At 57.8% G+C, this 21,051-nt stretch overlaps 1 protein-coding gene across 5 annotated transcripts in view; it reads right to left on the bottom strand.

The window, feature by feature from the left end:
* Positions 1–142: 142 nt before the first annotated feature.
* Positions 143–21,051, bottom strand: part of LDB1 (LIM domain binding 1) — a 25,794-nt gene continuing 4,885 nt past the window's right edge. For 2 of the 5 annotated variants that reach the window (XM_071446216.1, XM_071446218.1), the window contains exons 2-11: positions 6,285–6,387; positions 5,644–5,688; positions 5,357–5,432; positions 5,024–5,126; positions 4,660–4,832; positions 4,307–4,429; positions 4,052–4,135; positions 3,624–3,747; positions 3,057–3,205; positions 143–2,692 (exon numbers count right to left, since the gene is read on the bottom strand). In XM_071446216.1, coding sequence (XP_071302317.1) covers positions 2,462–2,692; positions 3,057–3,205; positions 3,624–3,747; positions 4,052–4,135; positions 4,307–4,429; positions 4,660–4,832; positions 5,024–5,126; positions 5,357–5,432; positions 5,644–5,688; positions 6,285–6,387 — 1,211 coding nt within the window. In that variant the 3' untranslated portion in view covers positions 143–2,461. Of the gene's footprint in view, positions 2,693–3,056; positions 3,206–3,623; positions 3,748–4,051; positions 4,136–4,306; positions 4,430–4,659; positions 4,833–5,023; positions 5,127–5,356; positions 5,433–5,643; positions 5,689–6,284; positions 6,388–11,309; positions 11,501–20,742; positions 20,795–21,051 lie in introns of those variants that run through there. The other 3 variants (XM_071446215.1, XM_071446214.1, XM_071446217.1) reach the window with 3 other exon arrangements.

Raw genomic sequence — 21,051 nt, 5'->3', positions numbered from 1 at the left:
GCAGGCCAGCATCATCCAGGGAACACAGTGAGCCCTGTGCCCACACTCCCTGCCAGGGTACCAGGGACATGAGGGGACAACTCCCCTCTGCCTTGTCCACGTCAGCCTGGTCCCATGCTCAGATGTAAGTGATCAGGACAGCTTCAAACCGAAAAGTCATTTTATTGGTACCATACATGACTCATAAATGGCACAAACTATGGAGGGGAGGAAGGGGGGGGAAAAAAAAAAAAAAAAAAAGGAAACAAAAAGGCATTACAGTGTGCCCATGGCAGTGAGGGCTCTGCACCCTCCACGGCAGCCGTGCAGCATGGCATGGAGAATCGTACCTTAACTGTGATGCAGAGCCCCCCTCCCTGCCACACTGGGCTCTCACCCCTGCCTGCAAAGGGGCTGTGGGGACCCCCGTGCCTGGGGGTCTGAGGGGCTGAGCCCTCCTGCTCCGGCCTGCCCAGGGAGGGGCCCAGGAGCCAACACAGGCATCTCTCCAGGGATCTTCAGCTTGAGATCACACCAGGGCTCACTCAAGGCTCTGTCTCCCTGCCCAACCACATGGACAGCAGAAGGAGAGGACACACAGGGTGACCCCCACCCCATCTCAGCAACCTCCTGCAGTCTCACCAGGAGTGGGCAAAGCATGGAGTGCTAGTAGCACCCCTGCAGCAGCCAGAGCCCCAGGCACAGGCAGGCCCTCAGTGACACCTGCCAGCCCCAAGCCTCATGGGGCAATGGGACACAGACTGTGGGATCCCCAGCAGGGAACTGGGGGTGTCTGATAGAGAGAATGGAGTGCACCTCTCACTCCCCCAAACTTCAGGGCTGCTCTGCCCGCCCCAGGCTCCCTTACGCACGCAGACAGACACGCAGACTCTCGCACACACACTCTTACACACACTTATACCCCCACTAGGGCAGTCCCCTCCCACAGCAGCACTTGCTGCAACCCCTCCATGGGGCATGCCACGGGGTTCCCACAGGCAGCCCAGACTCCCACTTTCCCCCAAAACCCCACTCCAAGGCTGCTGGGATGAACTGGTTAGTTAGCACAAACACCCTCCCCCGGCACCTCCCATCTTCTCCTTGGAAAAAGCCTTGGAAGGGATTTTTTTTTTCTCTTTTTTTTTTTTTTAAACCAAAAAAAACCCCAAAAATTATTATTTTTCTCGTCGTTTCCCCTAACATCAATGGAGGCACCTGCTCTAGTGATAACACATTGAAAGAACAGTATCGTACACACTGTCTACAGCGCGGAAATGTACAAGCACGAGGTACACGAACCCGAGGGGGGAGCAGGGACAACAGCACACAAGATTTACATTGAGAAGAGAGGCAGGGGTTGCCCTCCCCAGCCTCTGGAGGGATTAGAAAGGAAGTCTGCAAAGTCTCTCCTTGGTTTGAAGCTCTCCGAACTGGATATAAAATGAGACTTCCATGAGAAGAAGCCTGTACAAAAGTCAGGACAGGGTGAAAGGGTTCAGGACAGGAGGGGGGGAATGGGCAAGGGGGCTGAGGGGGTATTTTTCCTTTTTTTTTTTTTCTTTCTCTTTTTTAAACTTACAATTTAATAATATTATTTTTTTTTTCTTAAAAAAAGACAAAAGTAGGAGGTACCAGGAGCCAGGGGTTGCAAAGGGGCCCCAGGCAGACTCACGCAGGGTGGAGGGAAACACAGGGGCTGTAGGCAGGGAACAAGGGCACCGGCTGCTCCAGCAGAGCCGCGGGTCCCCCGTGCCCCCCCAGCCCCCCACCACGCACTTCCTATATACAAGAGTCCCCCCATGGCTGTGCTGCGCCCTCGCTCTGGGGAGCGAGGGGAAGGGGAAGGTGCAGGAGAGTGGGAAAATGCGACGGGACCCTATCCTCAACACCATCCCAGCACTGCAGGATCTGACCCTGGCAGGAGGAAGCTCCATGGCAGAGCCCGAGGCACAGGGAAGGCTTTCCATCACTGCCCCTCCCAACCAGCCACACCTTGGACAGGGGATGTGCAACCCCACTGCAAGTGGCTGCTCAGCAAACACCAACCACAGGGCCCAGGGAGAAGGAAGGTCTCTGTGCTGTGCCAGACCCCAACACATGGCATCTGGTAACGCCAGCCGCTGCCAACACCTCCCCACTAATTCCCCCTCGGTCGGCAGGGAGGGGTTGGGCATGTTGGGACAGGGATGAGAAGCTCTCTGGGCAAGAAGCAGAAAAGAAGAGCAGAGGGGGAATAATGAAGCTACGGCCCCGGAAAGCCACCCTGCCCTGGGGTCCGTCGGGGAGGCAGGCGTGGGGGTGCGGGGAGGCGGCGGGGGTGACGGTGGGGGCTGCCTGCCTGGCGTGCACCCCGGGCCGTGCACCCCATCGTTCACGTGGCGCTGATCCGCCCCCGGTACCTCGCCGCTTCCCAGTCACTCTCCGTTGCAAATGTACAGGTAGATTGGTTGGGACTGAGTCCACGGGGCGGCGGGGGGGGCCGTTACTGCGACGCCTGCGACGTGGGGTTCTCTGACTTGCTCTCCTGGCTGGAGGGCGGTTTGCTGTTCCAGGGGCTGTTGGCCCCCAGCGCGGGCGAGTTGTTGAAGCTGTCCTCGTCGTCGATGCCGTTGGCGGCGTCAAACTGCGTGTTCTCCAGCCGGGTGATGAGGCGCTCGTCCTCGTCCCCAAACTCCCCCCCCATCAGCGTGGGCTCGCCTACCACCATCACATCCTGAAAGGGGAGACGGTCCCGAAACATAATCGAGGTGGGGGGAGCCTGGGCCGCTAGACCCCCCTCTCATCAACGCAGCCCCTTTTTGCCCAGCTGTAGGGCCACTTCCTCATCTCCACTGCAGAACCTGAGCTTGGCGACTGAGCGGGGCAAACACATCCCCACTCCCATGCAGAAGAGCAAAGGGACTCATGGAAGGCAGCTGGGACATCCCTTCCTTCTTTTCCCCACCACATGGGAAGAACTGGGGTGGCTCAGATAGGCAGTCCCTGGGGGTCTCCCCCTAGCAGCTCCCAGGGGCAGGGGCAGAGAACCCCCCCCTCCACCCCAGAGCAGGAAGAGAGAATGGAAACGGGATGCTTACAGGTACCTGACTGGACAGGGCAAAGGTGCTGGCTGGGCTCTTCTTCTTGCTGTTGCTGTTGTTGGTGTTTCCCCCACCAGAGCTCATGGTGCTGCCCCCCGACATCTTCCTTTTCCGGCGCTTGCTGGGCTGCTGCCGTGCTGGCTCGGCTGGTGAAGGATGGAGACATACATGGTCAGTACCAGCAAGAGGAAGCTGGTGCCCCCTAGGCCCTTTTATGCAAACCCTACTTCTTCAAAGAACACATTCTCCTCCAGGCTGTATCACCACCCTCCTCACCTCCACAGCTCTGCTGTCCTCCAGACCAGAGGACAGGTGAGGGGCAGGAACATTTCCATCCCTGCTTTGCTTTCCACTGGCAGCTGGCAGCCTCAAGGCAGGGGGCACTGGCTGCCTGCAGCCCTGCTCTGCCCCACGGGGAAGGCAGACCAGCACAGAAAGGAGCCAAATGACTGGATCACCACCCCCAGCCTTATGAAACAAAGCCAAGAACAGCTCTGGGGCTGGGAGAAGCCTGCACTCACAGGCAGTCCCAGCAGGCAGCAGAGCAGGCAGTGTGAGACTCACCGGGAGGAGCAACCATCCGCTGCCACTTTTGGAAGAGGCAAGTCTTGAGGCAGTCCCGGGGACTGAGGCTGTAGGTCTTGTGCCGTGACATGAGCTCCTGCATTGGTTCTAGGATTACACAGAGCTGCAGAGAGCAGACAGACTCTGGGTTAGATTGCAATGCTCTGAGCCTCAGCAAAATGGGAGACCCCATAACCTTAACCCTACACCTCTACTGGCAGGCGTCTGTGCTGCAACGACCCCACCCACGCTGTGAGTTTGTGGGATTTGACAGACCCATAGCCCTCTACAGCCCCTCTGCAAGATCCCTTTTGCAAAGCCAGCCTTGCAGCCTACCCACACCCCAGGGCAGCCAGGCTTCAGGCAGCTGAGAGCACAAGACGTGGCAGAGCTGCAAAGCTGCAACTCCCCTCTTCTCGCACACTTACTCGGAGGTAGTTGAGTGTGGAGTTTGAGAGCCCACAGCGTGTGATGTTCTTGGATAACTGGTCCAGCATCTGGGGATCCTGTGCCTAGGAGTGAGAGGGACAGAAGGCTCAGCTGCATCCAGGCTGGGAACAGCCCTCCCATGCCCTGGCCTGTAATGCAGGACTGAGTTGAGGTCCCCCACTTGCAGAATAGCCTGAGGAGCTCACCAGCCCTATGTTGTTCATGCCCAGGGGAGCTCATGGAGCTGTACTCACATGCATGGCAAGGATGCTGCGGGGAATAAGTTCTCGATGCTGGCGGATGCTGAAATGCCACGTCTTTATCCTCATCATGTCATCAAACATGAACTCCAGGTAGAGCCGCCCCTCCACACACACCTGGGCGGGCAGGGCACAGGGTCAGGCACAGGCTGCCCCAGCTTCCCCCAGCCCAGATCCCCTGGGAACCCCCTGCTGCACACTGGAACACACTCACAGTGGCTTGCCTCTGCTTCTCACAGAAGCCATTCCCACGAGCCCAAAATGCACAGCCCGTGGGACTGCAGCCACCAAGAGGGCACAAAAAACCAAGGCAGGAGGGCAGCAGAAGCTGTGGGTGCTGGCAGTACCTGGGTGAACATGGGCTTGCCGTGCTGGGTGACCATGGTGCACTGGTCACAGTCCAGCGAGACGAAGTTGTTGTGGAAGGATTCCTTGGGGTGCTTGAGCACGTAGTACAGCTCTGTGGCTCCCCCTTCAAAGATGCTGCGGAAGTAACGGGGAATCAGAGTCCGACCAATCGCTGCAGCAGGAGAAAGAGGAAAATAAGGTCAGTAAACCCAGCTTATCCAGATGTTCCTTGGAATATACATGAAGAGGGTCCCCCCATACCTTCTGGCTGGAAACAGCTGAGCTCTGACACCCTACCCACATCCCCCATAGCACACAACTGCTGCAATGCCCCTAGGAAGGAGGGCTCAAGCTGGTACTCACTGTATCTCTTTGGTCCATCCTCCAAGCAGAAAGTGATTGTTAACATGGCATCATCCTCAAAGAACTCTGTGGTGAAGGCATCCCACCACAGATTGTCACATTCCTGGGGATGGCAGAGAGATGCTAAGTTATAGGGAGGAGAGAGAGACAGACAGACACTGGCTGCCAGGCACAGCAGCCATGTGCTTAACCCAGGGAAGACTGTGCACCGAGCTGAGTGCTCAGAGATGGGGGTGACAAGCCCTGTCCCACGGCCACATGTGGAAGAAGGCAGTGGGGGCCCCTACTGCTGAAATACTGCCCTGGCCAACCCTCACGCTCCCAGCTGCCTACCTCTGTCCAGTTCTGCAGCCGCTTGTTGAGCTCAAATATCCTGTAGTCGGTCTGGTTCCCGTACGGCGTGTGCCTCCTGCCCAGAGAGCACAGCAAGCCATCAGAGGGGAAGACAGCCACAGGGTGTGGAGGGGTCCTGAGCCCACAGGGGGAACACATACAGCCCCTCCAGGGCTGGCAGAGTCTGAGCAATCCTCCCAAAAGCCCCAGCTGGCCCTGCTGAGGCACCCCCACCACAGGCATGAGCTCCCCCCCAAGCAGGGTCCACACCAGCCCCCCATGCTTACCCGATTCCAGGCTCCAGGTACGTCGGTGGGTACATAGGAGTAGGTCTAGCAGTGGAAAGAGATGCAGACATGTCAGGGCTAGCAGGGATCTCCCTGCTCACCACATCTCCTACTTCCCTGGCTACAGCAGGCAGTCAGGCTCACTGGAGCTGAGTGACTCCCCACAGTGCAGACTGTACTCTGGCTGCCAATATTTGATAGCCCCATGGGGCAAGCTGTAGCCCAAAACTGGGCTCTGATCCCACAGCATTGGCTCCTCCACCCCTGAGACCTAGCCAACTGCTCCCTGGGGACATACCCAGCTCCTCTGCAGTAGTGACTGGTGCCAGGCAGGACAGACAATGAAGAAGGGGCTGTTTTGGCAGGAGCTGGGAGGGCTCCCTTTCATTTCAGGGGCTTAGTCAGGCAAAGGGTTTGGCCTCACACAGCTCAGGACCTGGAGGCTTCCTTCATTCCAAATATCACTCATTCTCAACCCACTATCACATGTGCCTGCTCCAATTCCCTCTTTGCTCTTGTGCTAACTGAACTCCATGCACTGCAGTCTCTGTTTGCTGCTGGGAAGCATAACACAGAGACCCTAGGGTGCAAACTGCAGAGTGTCCTAGACATTGCAGACCCCTCCCTGGGCCCCAGCTCACCCCACATCTCGATCCAGCATGGTGCCTGGGTGGAAGGGGGGGAAGGCGTTGCCGTTCGGGGGCTCCTTTGGCGAGTACAGCTTGAATGACTTAGAGGAACAGCCTGGAGAGAGAGAGAGAGAGAGAGAGGGGACATGGGTCAGTCAGGGGCACCCTGTGAGGAGAGAGACACTGCTCCTGCTGCAAGGAGGAGGAGGAGGAGGAGGAGGAGGAAGGATGCACTCCATCAGCACAGCCCCATCCCTCCTGTGCTTCCCCCTGGATGTCAGCCTACTCCCTTCATCCCACACACAGCTCCAGGCCTCCCCTGTGCAGGATGGAACTCACAGGGTCAAGGCTGAGCTCTCAGGATCAGCAGCCAGAGGGGCCCAACCTGCATCCCAAGGGTTTCTCATTGGTACCCCAAGTTTGTCAGTTCTCAGCTGGCTGGGCTCTGGGGATGTGCCCGAGGGGGACAGTCCAGCTGGTGAGCCTGAAGAAGGGCTGGCTGGCCCTAGCCCTCCCTCCCACACTGCTCCTAATCCCACTGACCGACCCACCCGGGAATCACACAGGATCTTTTTGCTGACCTTTCTATCGTCATGGTGACGGGTGAATAATTGCCCAGAGGGATGGATGGCAGGTCCCCAGGCAGCCACCATCTGCCGCTCAGGCAGGCCAGTGGCCACCCGGATCCAGGCGGACTGACAGATCCCACACGCCAGCCCCCAGCTGTGATCAAACCACCCCAAAGCCTCACTGCCCACCAGGGCAAAGGACAAAGAGCCCAGAGAGGGGCATGGGGTGTGATGGGGTCTGCAACAGAGCACACGATGTGCAAAACCAGCACACATTCTGAGAGCAACCTGGGGGCCCCCAGACCTGCCAATAGGAGACATTAGGTATGCCGGGCAGAGCCAGCCCCATCCAGGCTCCTTAGGGGCAGCCAGGGGCTCCCACACTCACCAGCCCACTGGCAGCACAAGGGCAGGTTCCCGGCAGCAGCGGCTGCCAGCGCTGCTCCCGAGCCCCGCGGGGCCGGCAGGACCCGGCACGCTGCGCCAGGATGCTGCTGAGGCACGCGGCTCCCTCCCTGCCGGCAGGCAGGCGGGCAGACGGGCTGACCTGGATGGGGCGCAGCAGTGGGCGAGCTGCCAGGCAGCTCCGGCTCCACCGGCTCAGCCGGCCCTGCCGAGCACAGACACGTCTGCCCCGTCCCGCCGCAGGCGGGGCCCCGGAGCCGGCCGTGCCGGGCTACCGCGGCAGCCGGGGCCAAGGCAGGATCCCCATCGGCTCCCGCCCGCACACAGCCCCGGGACAGGCACTTCCCAACGCCCACCAACCGCCAGGACTGCCACCCGGTACTGCAGAAAGCAAACCCGGCAGCGGAGGGAAGCGTCCCAGAGGTGCCAGACACCACTGCCCCTCTGGGCTCCACGGCCACGCTGTGCAGAAGGGTGCCGGGACAGGACCGGAGCAGCAGCTCGACCACGATGGATACAGGAGGAGAGTAAAAAGCACCAGAGTCAAGGAAAGCAGTGCCACCAGCACAGGGACCCAAGATGTCCAGCTTGTTGCAACTAAGAGCTCATTAGCCAACAGAGGTGAACAACCAAGGTATCACCTTCACCCCTGCCGAGCCATCTGGGACCCCAAGTCAGCAGTCACAGGGATTGCGCACACTGCTGAGCAAGGGCTGGTCAAAAATAGAAGGGGTCACCTCCCGAGCATTAAATCCAACTTGCAATGGGGGAATGCTTTTACTTCTTGGTTTTCTTGGGGCCTTTTCACCATGTTTCCCCACAGCAGGTGAAGCCAGTCTCTCTCCAGCACTCACCAGGATCTACCAGTCCTGTGGGGCTGGAGCCAGCCCAGCCACTCAGCCGTGGCTCACTGTTCCCACTCCTGCCCGCCTGCAGTGAGGATAAGTGGGACATGGCACAATTTCTCATACGGCTGCTAACAATGTCGGCTCCTTGCTCTTACTGAATGTTTTCATAGATAAAACAATTTTTAATAGAGACTTCAGTGCTAGTCAGTTGCTGCTGCAGAGGAGTTTTTGCTTTCTGCTTTATCCACATCCATTTGTGCCTAACAGACAATAATTCACCCCAAACTGTAGTAGAAACACAGCATTTCTATTTCCTCCATTCTGCTGTTATACAACATGACACTGAAGCATGTTCAGCACATAGGAAACTTCCCAAAACTCCCCAACTTCTGTTGAAAACAAACCAATTCATTAGGCAGAGACAGTAGCAGCTGATGCACTGCTTGTTTCTGGTCATCATGTCCTGAGGGGCAGAAAAAAAATCAGACCCAGCAGGTCTCATCCTTCAATTCTTTGTTTTTATTCACTGATGAGACATGGGAAAACTAAATTCCCAAGGCTTCTTGCTATCCTCAGTTCCCATCTTGTTTTTCAGGGTGCAGGAAGGTCTCCTGGTGTGATTAGACCAGGGAGACACATCACTCTGCATCCATTGTGCTTCTCATGCTCTTCCCTAGCTCCCTGCTGCTGGAGATAGGACAGAAGACAAGCCAGGCCATCACTTCTATCCAAGCCTCCATTTCTATCCTGGGCCTTTCCCAGCAGGTGAACATGGAGACACCCTGCTTTTGGAGCTCTGAGTGATCTGTGCCAGGATCTAGAGGAGTGGAGAGAAGCCTGTTATGTGACCTCAGCAAGACTGGTATCCTGACCAAGTATTATTTTTAATGCAGCGTAAAATATGTCACTGGATTCAGTGGTTTGAAGTAATACTAACAACAGCCTTAGGATTTGATACAAACTGTCCAAATTCTACATTCACTGTAGACACACTACACACATAACATGAAGTAACACAATTACTTTACAGCAGCAGGAGCACCAACTTTTACTCACACACAGGCCATGCTGCCTGGTCCAGGACATCCCTCCATCACCACCTATTTCCTTCATACTGCCCCAGCTGCCTGCAAGCCCTTTCCAGCCAGGTGCAGTGACACAGACACGCAGATGTGGCCCGTCCCAAGCACCCGGCCCTAGCTGCTGTTTCTGCATGCCCCTGCTCTGCCTCCTGCAGTGAGCACAGGACCTGGGCAGGCTTGGTGATGCAGGAAGGCTTGGTGCAAACAGGGATGCTGCCTGGTGGCTGAGCATGCAATGCCCCTGTGGAACATGAGGCAACAGGAGATGCTTCCTGTGGCTGCTCACAGGTGCTGGCCCAGCGACACAAAAACATTCAGCAAGGGAAAAAAATCAGGCTGACGCTGCAGCTGGTGAGCTACCAGCCCAGGCAGGTCTGGGCAAACAGCACAGTGCTCGTGGCCAGGTGGGAGGCTCCATGGCTCCTCCTCAGCGTGGAGGTGCAGAAGGGAACCCCGGGAAGGGATCTCACAGCTCAGCATCCTTGGCCGAGGCCAGGTCCACAGACCTGCCACAAAAGCGTGGGCAAGTCAACAGCTCCAGGTGGGCACCCGCCCAGGGAACAGAAGGCAGGTGCTCTGCCCGTGACTCACGTACAGCCCAGCACTGCCCAACCCTCCATATGCCTTCTCCTCTGCTGTTCCTGCCTGTGAACTATCAGCCCTTCTGGTGCACTCTCCAGTTTGCTGGAGCAGGAATGATTCACATCCTAGCCAAGCTCACAGAGCTGGGGAACATCAGATTTCCCAAGGCACCAAAAGCATGCTGGACACCTCACAGAGCCAACACAGCCAGGAGATATCAGGGTACTGTGAGCTGAGACCAGCACCTTGGAGCTGCCTGCCTGGGCAAGGGACATGGAAAGGAGGGAGAAAAGCCCTGCCTGAACTCCCATAACTTCAGTTCACCATCAAAGAGCAAAGAACTGCTGAGGACAGAGGCAAAGCAGCATCATCTTGTTCCTCCTATACCTGTGACTGCTGGCAGGAATCGGTGCCCCCCTACCAGACAGGAGCCACCCCTGTCTGGGCAGCCAGTGTGCTCTCTGTGTAAGCAGCAAAGCTCACCAACAAGACAGAGGCTAAAAACATAAATGATGAAAAAAAATGAAGAAGTGGGGCTTGAAAGGGGCTGCAGGGTTACAGCTCAGCTGGGGAGTGTCCTGCTCTGCCCAGCAGCCCAGGAAGAAGAGGCCAGCCGGGCTGGTCCTTCCCGGAATGCTCCGTGCCTGCTTCCGTGCTGCCTAACGAGGCTTTGAAGTGTAAATAGCGGCATTGTTTCGCACGGCTGCCTCGATGGGGTGTGGGCGCCCTGATAGGGGAAGAAATACATCTTCCCAGGCCAGTACCGCTGGCATGAGGGTGGTATCTGGGACTGGGTGCAGGGCAGCGTCTCAAAGAATTCACGTGGTTTTGCCCAGTGACAGTGCCTGGTGTCCGGGAAGTTGGCAGGGCTGGGAGGCAAACACCAAGTATTCAGAGTGACTGGGACAGGCAGAGGCACATGGAGCAGACCATGGTCTGCCCCCACAAGCTTGCCTTCACCTCTTCTTTCTCCTTCTCTTTGGAATAGAGGGGACTAGGAGAGGCCAGTTGCAAACTCCGATGCTGTTGTTAAGCCCACAGGAGCTCAAGTGGAACCCACCAAGACACGGCCTGAGACATTATTAGTGACAATATCAATTTGCAGAAACCCCAAATGCTTTAAAAATGCACAACTGGTGAAGCTGAAACTCCCACGAGGCTGGGCTTTCCAGGGAAGAGGAGATACCACTTTTGGAGGAGACCATGTGCTACGGACTCAGTGGCATCCAGAGGCTGACCCCAGCCAGGACACTGCCTGGCCCTGACCTGTCTGAGAGCAAAACCTGCATTGCCACCTGCATGCAGGGATTGCTCTCTCTCTTTTCCCAAGCTGCACATCTGAGCCATCCACAGAGCTTATCTGGACCACAAGCTGCCTCCCTGCCCACACCACACCACACCACGTGCATGGTGTCCCAGCCCCAGGTCAAATCCTGCAATATTAGTGCAAAAGTCCCCCACAGCAGCACACAAAGCATCTGAACCCAAGGGTGCTCTTCTCTGCACAAAGGGTCACAAATTTAGGGGGACAGCCAGAGAAGGGACAATTACCTGCAGCTAATTATGACAAAGTGACAATCTTGATGTAGGCTGCAAAGCAGTGCTATCTGAAAGCATCAGGTGAAGAGAACCTGTCCGGGATGTGGATTTACAGGTCAGGGCTCAGCACAGTCCCACAGCCTCAGCTCTGCCAGGGTTCAGGGTCTCCTGCAGTGTCTAGGGACAGGAGGAGTCTCCCCCTTCCAATTTTCTTCCTCAGATGATTCAGACACGTAGACGGGGAATTCTCCAGGAGGGAAAAAGGGAGAAAAGCACACCCTGCCAATTGCAAAACAGCCAGAAAATTGAATCACGTTCACGGCTGCAAGCCCCAGATGCAATCCCACAGATAACCCAGTTTCAGCTCCACTACTATCAACTTACCACGAGGCAGTCATTTCCTGCAACTCTCAGGGAAATATCCCACTGTCCCTAATTACTCCTTTCAGTTCACTGTCTCAAAGATGATCCATAATCAAACGCTGTCGGTTTCAGCCTCAGAAATGCACTTTCAAATTTTCAGACACTTTCCCTCTTCTCCCAGACCCCTTCACCCTGGGGCCCTGCCACTCTCACATCCCTCCTGCAGCACGCATCGGTGCAGCCCTGGCAAACAATGTCGTGTGGGAACCATGGGGCTGGAAAAAAAACCCCTGTCAGCATACCTAGAATAAAAGCCTCCTGACAAACTAGGATTTTCATCATCAAAGGTTTTCTAGGCTCTGCGGCAACACAGAATAATTCAGTTATAGCTAACCATGCCGATGGCCCTGCAGAACATGAAGCCAACATCCCCGCTCACAGCTGCCTGCCTGCCACGCACATGGTGGAGCAAAACTACACAGCTCTGCATGGTATTGTGAGCTTGCTGGTCAGGGCAGCCCTCCACAGAGACAAGATTTGCCCAGGAGAGCTGGAGCCGAGAGCCACACTGCAGGGAAGTGACAGCAAGAGGCTGAGGTCTGTGCTTACACTGAGAGAGGGGGATTCACAGTGACCCTCCAGGCCGGCAGGACCCCCAGCGCCGCTGCCTCGGAGCGCAGGAGGCTGTCAGCCCCACGTGGCGCATGGAGATCCGCGATCCCGGGATGCATCGCTCCCCTCGCTCCCTGCCGCTGCCAGGCGCCGAGAGCTGCACGCTGGGACGCGTAGTCTCCGGAGACGCGGCCCTGCCGCCGCCGGCCGCCTTGCTCCATGTTGCCTCCTAGGTGGAGCCCCGCAGCCCTGGCAGCCGGCCAGACGCCCGCTCCGGAGGGGGGAAACAAGCTGGATAACTCCCGGGGCGAGGATCCAGCTGGCCTCGCTGGGGCAGCATGCGCCCGGGGGCGAACCATGGCGCTGGTGTGCAGCGCCTGCAACAAGGTCTGGAAAGCTCACAGATGCCCATGGAGAGGAGGGACAGTGCGGGCATAGCAGGAACCTTCTCAGTGAAGCTCACAAAGCACCTCCGTTGCTTCTTCGAGCTGCCGGGCAAGCCTCTGCCCTCCTGCTCAGGCAGAACTTCTCTCTTCTCAGTACTCGGTTCAAAGGCAACCTGGGAGTTGCTGAACAAGGGACAGGCAGGCTGCTGGCATCACTGGGGACAGGGCAAATGCAGTGGTTGCAAGACTCCCACCTCTGAACAGGCAGCTGCCACTGGTGTCAGGCCTTTGGACAGCCAGTGCAAGACAGGGCCAAAACCCCAGGAAGAAAAAGGACACGGTATGGTCAAGCACACCTACCCAGTGCTCCTGAAGGCACGAGGAACCCAGCCCCAGGGAAACCCTCTTACCCCGGCATCCCTGGTTACAACTCCACCCGACACAACAGCAACCCACGGGGCAGCAAAACCTCACTGCGGCAAGCGTGACAACCCACAAACACACATAGAGCAAACAACAGCAGGAGCACTCTGTCCCCAGATCACTCAGAGGATGGGAGGCTTCCAAGTGAGAGGGCCAGGAGAAGCACTATCCTGCTCTGCCACCACACTTTAGGTTTGTCTTGTTAATGGCCATGTCAAGCTCATGCCAGCGCAGAGCCGCAAGCACATGAAAGAGGGCACACTGAGAGAGACCACTCAGGGCCAAGCACTGCTGCCACCCTACCAGCCATGGAACAGGAATGGAGTCCTGGGGCTGGACTGGTCCATATCACCCTCTGCTCCCACATCCTGAGGAGCTGGGCAAGCTCAGGGCCTCCAGCTATCGCTGCTCTCTGAAAAGAAGCTGAAAGAGGCTCCAGGTCCCTAGCCTGGGGAACCTTTGCTTCAACTGAACTTCTGTGGCTTTTCACTGCCCTTTTCCTATTTTACATGGATTGTGACCTGCTCCTGGTGAGGAGAAAAGTCACCAAACGGCAGCAAAACCTTTGTCACCAAACCTTCCAGCACCAGCCTGTCCACCTTGGATCACAAGTTCTACAGTTTGAGGCAACACAACTTTATGTCATTCTCCTCAGCACTACTCAGTCTTTAAGGGGTGCTGAGACCACAAACCTGGGATTTCTACAGCATCAGGAGTGGAAAGACCATATTCAGTTCAAACCATAATTCCCCCACAATGAGAACACTCCAAAACCTAAGGCTTTAAAGGAACAAGGACACTGATATTTACCCATACTTGCAACAGAAGCAGTAAGAGCTGATACCTGACCAGCACTGGAGGAGTCGCTGCAAAACTGCTCAGACAAGGCGCTACTGAAAGCACGTGGAGAACAACTGGGAAGACCCTGGGAAGGGGTGTTTGCTCTCACACCTGCCCGGCCCAGCCTCGAGCAGGCTCAGACCCTCCTGATGAGAAGAAAGCAGGTGACAGTTTGCAGTGTGGGATAAGTGCACACTGTGTGCCCCCAGAAGGTGGCTCCCTGTTAGACCCCACAGCCTTGGAACCCTTTGCTCACACCTCACCCTGAGAGTGGCTGACACCTCTGGTTTTGGCTCCTGCTGCAGCACTGGCTTTGGCTAGGGACAGCAGTTGCTCAGCAGGTTCCTGCCATGGTGCCTGCCAGCTAAGGCTGCAGGGATGGGATTGGGGGCTGCCCAAGCCAAGGGACCACCAGGAGTGCTTATCACCCATCCCTAGCCGGCAGGCTGGCAGGGACTACTAGGCCAGACACCCAAGATCAGGGCAGCCAACCACAGCAGGTTCTACCAAAGGGGCTCCAGGAAAACACCTGCCAAGCTAAGACACCCCTCCACAGCTCTGGCGTGCATGCTGACTCCTAAACTGGAGCTGCTGAGGCTTCCCCACTCCCGAGGATGCTGTGCTCACCCTCAGCTTGGTCCCCACTTCTGGCTGGCCCAGGTAAAGCCAGTGCTTTGTCTGCCAGGGAGAATGAGCACCCTATGCCCAAACCCCCCTGAGCCTCCTGAACCCAGCAAGGCAGCTTCTGAAAAATGTGTTTTATTCCCTTTGCACCCGTGGGAGGCTGGCGGGACCCTTTGAGCTGCGAGCAAGGATGAAGTTGCAGCAAGCAGTGAGGTGCTGCAGGCGAGCAGCCCCAAGAGCCAGGCACTGGCCCCGTAAACCCCGTGACAGCACAGGCAGGGGGACCAGGAGGGCGTGGGGCAGCTGTCAAGGGGCTTCGGCAGGGGAAGGAACCCGGAGAAGAACAAAGGGAGCTGCAGGCTGGGATGGAGCAGGGCACAGCAGGGCATGGGGGCTGCTGGCAGCACCCCACCAGGCTGGGGGTGCCGCTCCAAAAGCCAATACGTGCTGGAAAGAAAGGGGAGCCAGGGGAGGGGAGGAACACCACAGGCAGGGAGGGGGAGGACAGACATGGGAGCTAGAGGGGAGGGAACGAGCTGAGGGGCCAAGGATGCACTGAGCAGCTGGGGAGGGATGAGGAACGGGAGAACTGGGTAAGGATGGAGAGGGAAGCCGAGGAAGGAGAGAGGAGCTGAGGACAGGGAGAACCGGGCCGGAGGAACAGAGAGCGGGCAGAGGGCTGCCGCGGGGACCCCGGGCCGTACGGGGCCCCGGTGGGGAGCGGCGGCGCGGTGCGGCCGCGCACAACTTCGCAGACGCGGGGGCGGCGCAGGCGGGACCCCGGCCCTCACCTCCGCCGCCCGAGCGGGGCCGCCACCGGGGTGGGGGGGACCGGGAAACTTCCGCGGGGGGGAAGGGGGGCGCGGGGGGGCGGGGTGACTCACGGCGCGGCGGCGGGCGGGGGTCCGGCGGCGGCGCGGCGGCGGCGGGCGGGCGGCGCGGGGCCGCCGCGGGGCGGGGCGGGCGGGGCGCGGGGCGGGGCGGGGGCGCTTCCTTTGTCTGCGCCGCGGCCGGGACCACAATGGCTGCGGCGGCGGCGGCAGCGGGGCCCGCTCCCCCCGCACCGGCTCCCCCGCCCCGCGCCGCCCGGGGGCCCACGGGCCAGGGCTGACGCCCGAATGGGGGTCCCCGGAGAGCTGTCCCCCCCCCCCCCCCCCCCCGCCCGGTGCCGGTACAGGCACTCCCGAGATGGGGATGAGGGAGCCGCGTCCCGCTGAGGAGCTCGGCACCAGCCGGGGCAAGGATTCTTTCCCTACTGCGAAAGTTTGAATAAAAATAGACCTTTTCCCTAGCTTGGTTTCGGGGTGTCTGAAGTTTTTTCAGGATTTTTTTTTCTTTTTGAAACTTGTTTCCCTTTCTCCCAGTTTCAGACGAGAAAAGAAAAATACAACCGGTTTGTTTGTGAAGGGGGGATGAAAAATAAAATGCTCCAGTTTGCAATTGCCATCATACTCCCAGGGTCTCCTTTCCTTGATAAAACTGCAACCTCTTCTAGTTAGAAGATTTTAGGGAAAAAAATCCATTATGAAAATTTCCGTTATAAAGAAACTCCATTTTTCCCATTCCCCTTCTGCCCCACATCTGCCCCTTGCAGCTTCTCCTGCCCTGGTAAGTCAGACTGGCACAGACCTCTGCTGCCAGCCCAGCCGGCAAGCCCAGGGGCTCAGTGCATGCACACAGACACACACACATACAGACACACGTACACACGTGTGCTGGTACAGCTCACCCTGCACACATGGGCTGCTGTTCAGGCCGATGGGCTGGCATGCACTTGCATGCCTTCCCAAAGGCCTCCCGGCACAGCCCCGGCTAGGTGTGCACCCATGCCTGGGGCATGCACACCCTCCCACATCCCCCTGCTTGCAGGGCCAGGCCCGCTCCTCATCCCCTCCCCGAGCCTTGGGGTAATGCAGTACAACCAGTTGGATCCTGCCAAGCACACTTGCTTCCCCCCACCCCCCCTCCACCCAACAGAGCAGACATGGCTGGTGCAAAACCTCATCCATGAGGTTTTGGGGGCTTCCTCCCCTCTGTGCTTGTGCACCCCCAAAGCCCTGCATCTAAAGAGTGGGGGAAGCCCCCTGCTCCCCAAACATGTGGCTGTCTGGGACCAGCACTGCAGAGGGACAGGCAGCATCCCCTCACTCCTGTCCCTCACACTCATCGGCTGAGTAGGCTCCAACCCTGTCCTGCTCCACATTGCACCACCATGATTTCCCCTTCCTCTTGCAGGCTACCCTGAAAGTATCATTTTCCACAGCCACATGGCTAAATAGACCAAAACTCTTTGTAAACCCCAGATTTACAGAGAAAACAATTCACTGTAAACCTAAAAACCTCTGTGACATCCTATTCTGTGAAAGGCACATGCAGCTGGAGGTACCCATGCTGTCAGTGCCTTGATAACTGGGTACAGGGATGCTGTGAGTGCCCCAGCACGCCAGCCCTTCACTGCCTTGTCCTCCTGACAGCCCAAATCTTGTGGCGCTGGGTGAGATGGGCCTGCAGCATGCTGACCCTCACCATCATTAGGCCAAAAAGAGTGCTGGCTGCAATGCTGGTGACAGCTACGGGATGGCACAGCCCTCCTGGCCAAGACTGCCATTAAACACAGTCCACCCGCACCCCATTCTCACTCCAAGGCACAAAGACACACAAGGCACAACCACCCACCAGCACTGAACACCACGCTGCTACTGCAAAATACTGCAAAACAGTGAAATAAGGGTCATTTTGTCCCCATATTAGAGACTCCTGGCACCAGTGCCATGGCCAGGGGATCAGAGAGCAGCCCCCATTCATCCCCAGGCCCTGTGCATCCACAGCAAACATGCCTGGAGCAATTTATCCCGGGGCTCAGCAGCCCTCTGGGACTGCTCACGTGTCCCTGCTCAGCTCTGACGACAGCACTGGACTGGTCCACGTGGCTGCAGCAGCCCCAGCTGTTTATGGTTATAGCCGAGTTAATAATTAAATAGATGCTGGATGGAGAGCAGAAGGGCTGGGATGCAGCTGGGAAGTGTGTGTGGCAGCAACGGTGTGGGGGAGCCCCTTCCTCACCAAGTGCTCATGTGAGGGGAGCACAGGGCTACACAGTTTTTGTGCTAGGGCATTACATCCCCCAGATCACAGCCTCCACTCTCCCCCTAGCAAGGGCCCCATGCCTGCCTCGTCTCCCCAAAGTGCAGCCCTGATCCAACACCTGGTACAGGTCTCAGCCCAGGGAGCTGGCAGCAGCTCGAGAGCAGGAGTGAGCACAGGGATTCCTCCCAGGGAAACGGATGGGAAGAGCCCAGTGTGGACCAGGGTAGCCAGGGGATGCCCAGGTCTCTCTGATTCTCTGATCCCTGTGCCATGGCTCAGTGTGCCTGCAGAGTGTGCCTGAGGGATCCCAGGCAAGCAGGGCAGGAGGCAGGGCATGCTCACACTGACACCCGGCTGGGGCCCTGGCAATAGCAGGCCTAGAGCAGGGCCGCGGACACGCGCTTACATAAAAAATAATAATAAAAATCTGCTGGCTCTGCAAACAGCACAGCCTGCACGAGGAGACGGACTGGCCTGGCACTTCCAAACCTCACGGACTTGTCCAAAGAGCAGCCAGACCTGGGCACCATCGCACGCATGCAGATGCAGCCTGCAGCACTGCATGCGTCCTGGAGCCCCCCCTTTCCAGAACACAAGAGCCAACCCCGCAAATCCTACCATCCTTCAAACAGAAATATGCTTTGTTTCCCTGTTTCTCAAGGAGGGGCTTCTCTCCTCCCTAAAGCTATGCAAGACCAGATAAAAAGGGAGTTCTGGAGCAGGAGGGGCCCCTGGTTTTGGCTGGAGAAGCCACAGATCCATCTCTCCAGAGGAGGTTTGGGGGAGGCTGAAAACTACATGGTGAGTCATGCCAGGCAGGCAGCAGATCCTGGGGGCTCCTGGGATTAACCCTTCAAAGCCAGAACCACTTCCAGACACCCAGAGGCAGAAATAAAACCAAGGGGCTGGGGAAAGGCTGCCAGAGCAGGATGAGAAGTTACAGGGCCACATCTATGTAAATCTGCATCCTGCATGGGACAGAGAAATCAATCTGAATATGTGAGCAGTGGACAAGCAGCAACCAAATGCATATATTGGTGCCTATCCTCTCCAAAACAAGAGGATATGGAGAAAGGTTACAGTGGGGTGCAGAACCCCAGAGTGCATGAGGTTCATATGGGGTGTCCACCCTCACATCACACCTTGTTCTGGTGTCATGGGTCAGCCTCAGCACCACTGGGCTGCCCAAAGGCTCCAAGGGGAAGGTGCAGTCCACAAGCCAGCTTTGGCACATCCTGCTAGAATGGGGTTTCCCCGTGGCACTAGCACAGAGAAATGCCCCACAGCGTTCCTGTCCCTGAGACATCGCAATGCACATCCTGTAAGACCTCATCCCCAGCATAGCCACCCACAGCAGTGAGCCCCAGTTCCTCTGCAGAAGCCCGGGGCCAGCCTGCCAGAGCTGCAGGGTTTTAAGGCTCCTCCAGAGCCTCCAGGTGGATTCTCTCATGTTACAAGAATGGTTCGTTTTACAGCCCCTTTCCTGGCCTGGGAACCCACAGCAGGGAGGGGGTGACATGCAGCATGGCTGCACAGCCCCAGCATCCTGTGCCTGCCCTCTGTCCCTCAAGAAGACCAACAAGGGACAGGCACTGCCGCTTCAAAGACAACCAAAGCAGAATCCTCAACACCCAGCCCTGCAACTACAGGAACTCAGCCCTGGTCAGAGAGCATCCTGGTCTCTGGCCCACTGCTCCCCCTGCATTTCCTCCACTCTTGTCTCCCAAGCCACAGAGGACCCTTGGCATCCATAAGAGATTTACATAGCCAGGAGCTGCCACCCACCAAACGCCCCCCCCTCCCCCCCACTAAGGCAGCCATCCCTCCTGGTACACACATGTCACTGTGCCCTCCCACACTAGAAGCTCCCCTGGGAGAAGGTAAGGGACATCTTACAGGGCCATGGCTGTACATGGTTGACTCGAAGCAGGTAACTCCAGCAGCTGAGCCCACCCTCAGCTACCCCCCCACATGGTGCTGCTGAACACTCCCGAGCAGCTCTCCGAATATAGCAGCATCAAATAGCTCCATCAATAATGCATTGCTTCTGCTTCCTCTCACTGCCGTGTTTTTGTTGCTAACATGCGTGTCCTTCCTGTTAGCAGCTGCCTCCTCCCCACCAGCTAGGCCAAGCAGGGACACGGCCACGGTGGGATGGTGATGGCAGCTCCCACAGCTCCAGGTCCAGTTCCTGTAGGGATTGACACAGAGCCCCATCTATGCCACTCGGGGGCAGCCTGGGGTTCTGGGGGGGAACCCTGCCACCGTCCAAGCCTCCTGCTGCGCACGCGCTGGCAGCGATGATGGCATGCCGTGGCTGCCCAAAGGATTTGGCAGGGGCACCAAGCTGGGAGGAGCATAAGGACATCTCCCCAGCCTCAGCAGGGAAATGCCCCTCTGCAAGGACTTTTGGCAGCCTGGCACTCCCTGTACCCATGCAGCACCCCCATTCCCAACTCCATGCAATGCTGCACCACATCAGCTCCTTCAGCAGCTCTGCGTTGCCATCCCCAGCAGGGAGAGAGCTCCCGCTGCCGTGCTCCTGCCTGCCCCTGCCCGCAGCTGCCCCGGGCTCACCCCGGGCCCGCCCTGGGCCAGTTGAAGCAGGCAGGTCGGGGTGCCTGGACCTGCCCCATGCCCAGCAGAGTTGCGTGCCTGCAATGCCATGAGCTGCCATGGGCTCCTAGTAGGGAGGCAGGAGTTGGTGTAGGCAAAAGCTGGCACTCACCACCCTGCAGCTACTCAGAGCAAGCAGGGGCAACCTCTGCCCTGGAGAGCAGACCCCCAGGCTGAACAAGACCCTGGTTGGAGGAGAATGCACATAGCAGAGCAGAATTTGGTGCAACTGGCTGGTGTAGAATAGTCCAGCCAACACCACCAATGTCCCAGCTTGGCTTGAGCTGCAATCACTATGTACAGCCACCCGAGCTGTACTGCAGAAACCTGGCTGCATACACAACGCCTGTCCCTTGGTGTGTAGTAGAGGGCCTGAGGCTGCTGCTCCTGGCAGAGAGCAGGGGCCCTCCCACCCCTTTCGTGCCACCCTCTCAACCAGGGGTCCATCCTGGGGCACAGGCACCGTCACCTTGGTGCAGGGTAAGCTCTCCTACCTGACTGTGGGTTCTACAAAGCCGAGGCAGAGAGACACCCTGCAAAAGGGGGGCTGGAGCTACATGCCACAGGGCCCCCCAAAGGAAGTGGCAGCAGAGGGGTGCGGGCAGGGTGTTATCGGTCACCCTGCGGGCAGGGCGGGTCAGGGCTGGACAGGGGCCAGCGCCTGCCACAGTGGAGATTACGCCTCGGGTTTAACGTTCATCCCCATCCCTGACCTGCCCAGGAGAGAAGGGGGTGAGCTGCACTGGGAGGCTGATCTGACAGCTTTAGAGACTCCTGAGCCCCACCAGCACTCCTGCTCAAAA

The sequence above is a fragment of the Agelaius tricolor genome, unplaced genomic scaffold, assembly GCF_023055355.1.
Source record: "Agelaius tricolor isolate 1412-34295 unplaced genomic scaffold, bAgeTri1.0.p SCAF_22, whole genome shotgun sequence".
NCBI lineage: Eukaryota > Metazoa > Chordata > Aves > Passeriformes > Icteridae > Agelaius > Agelaius tricolor.
The sequence above is the reverse complement of the archived record's forward strand: the minus strand, read 5'-3'. Positions and strand labels throughout refer to the sequence as shown.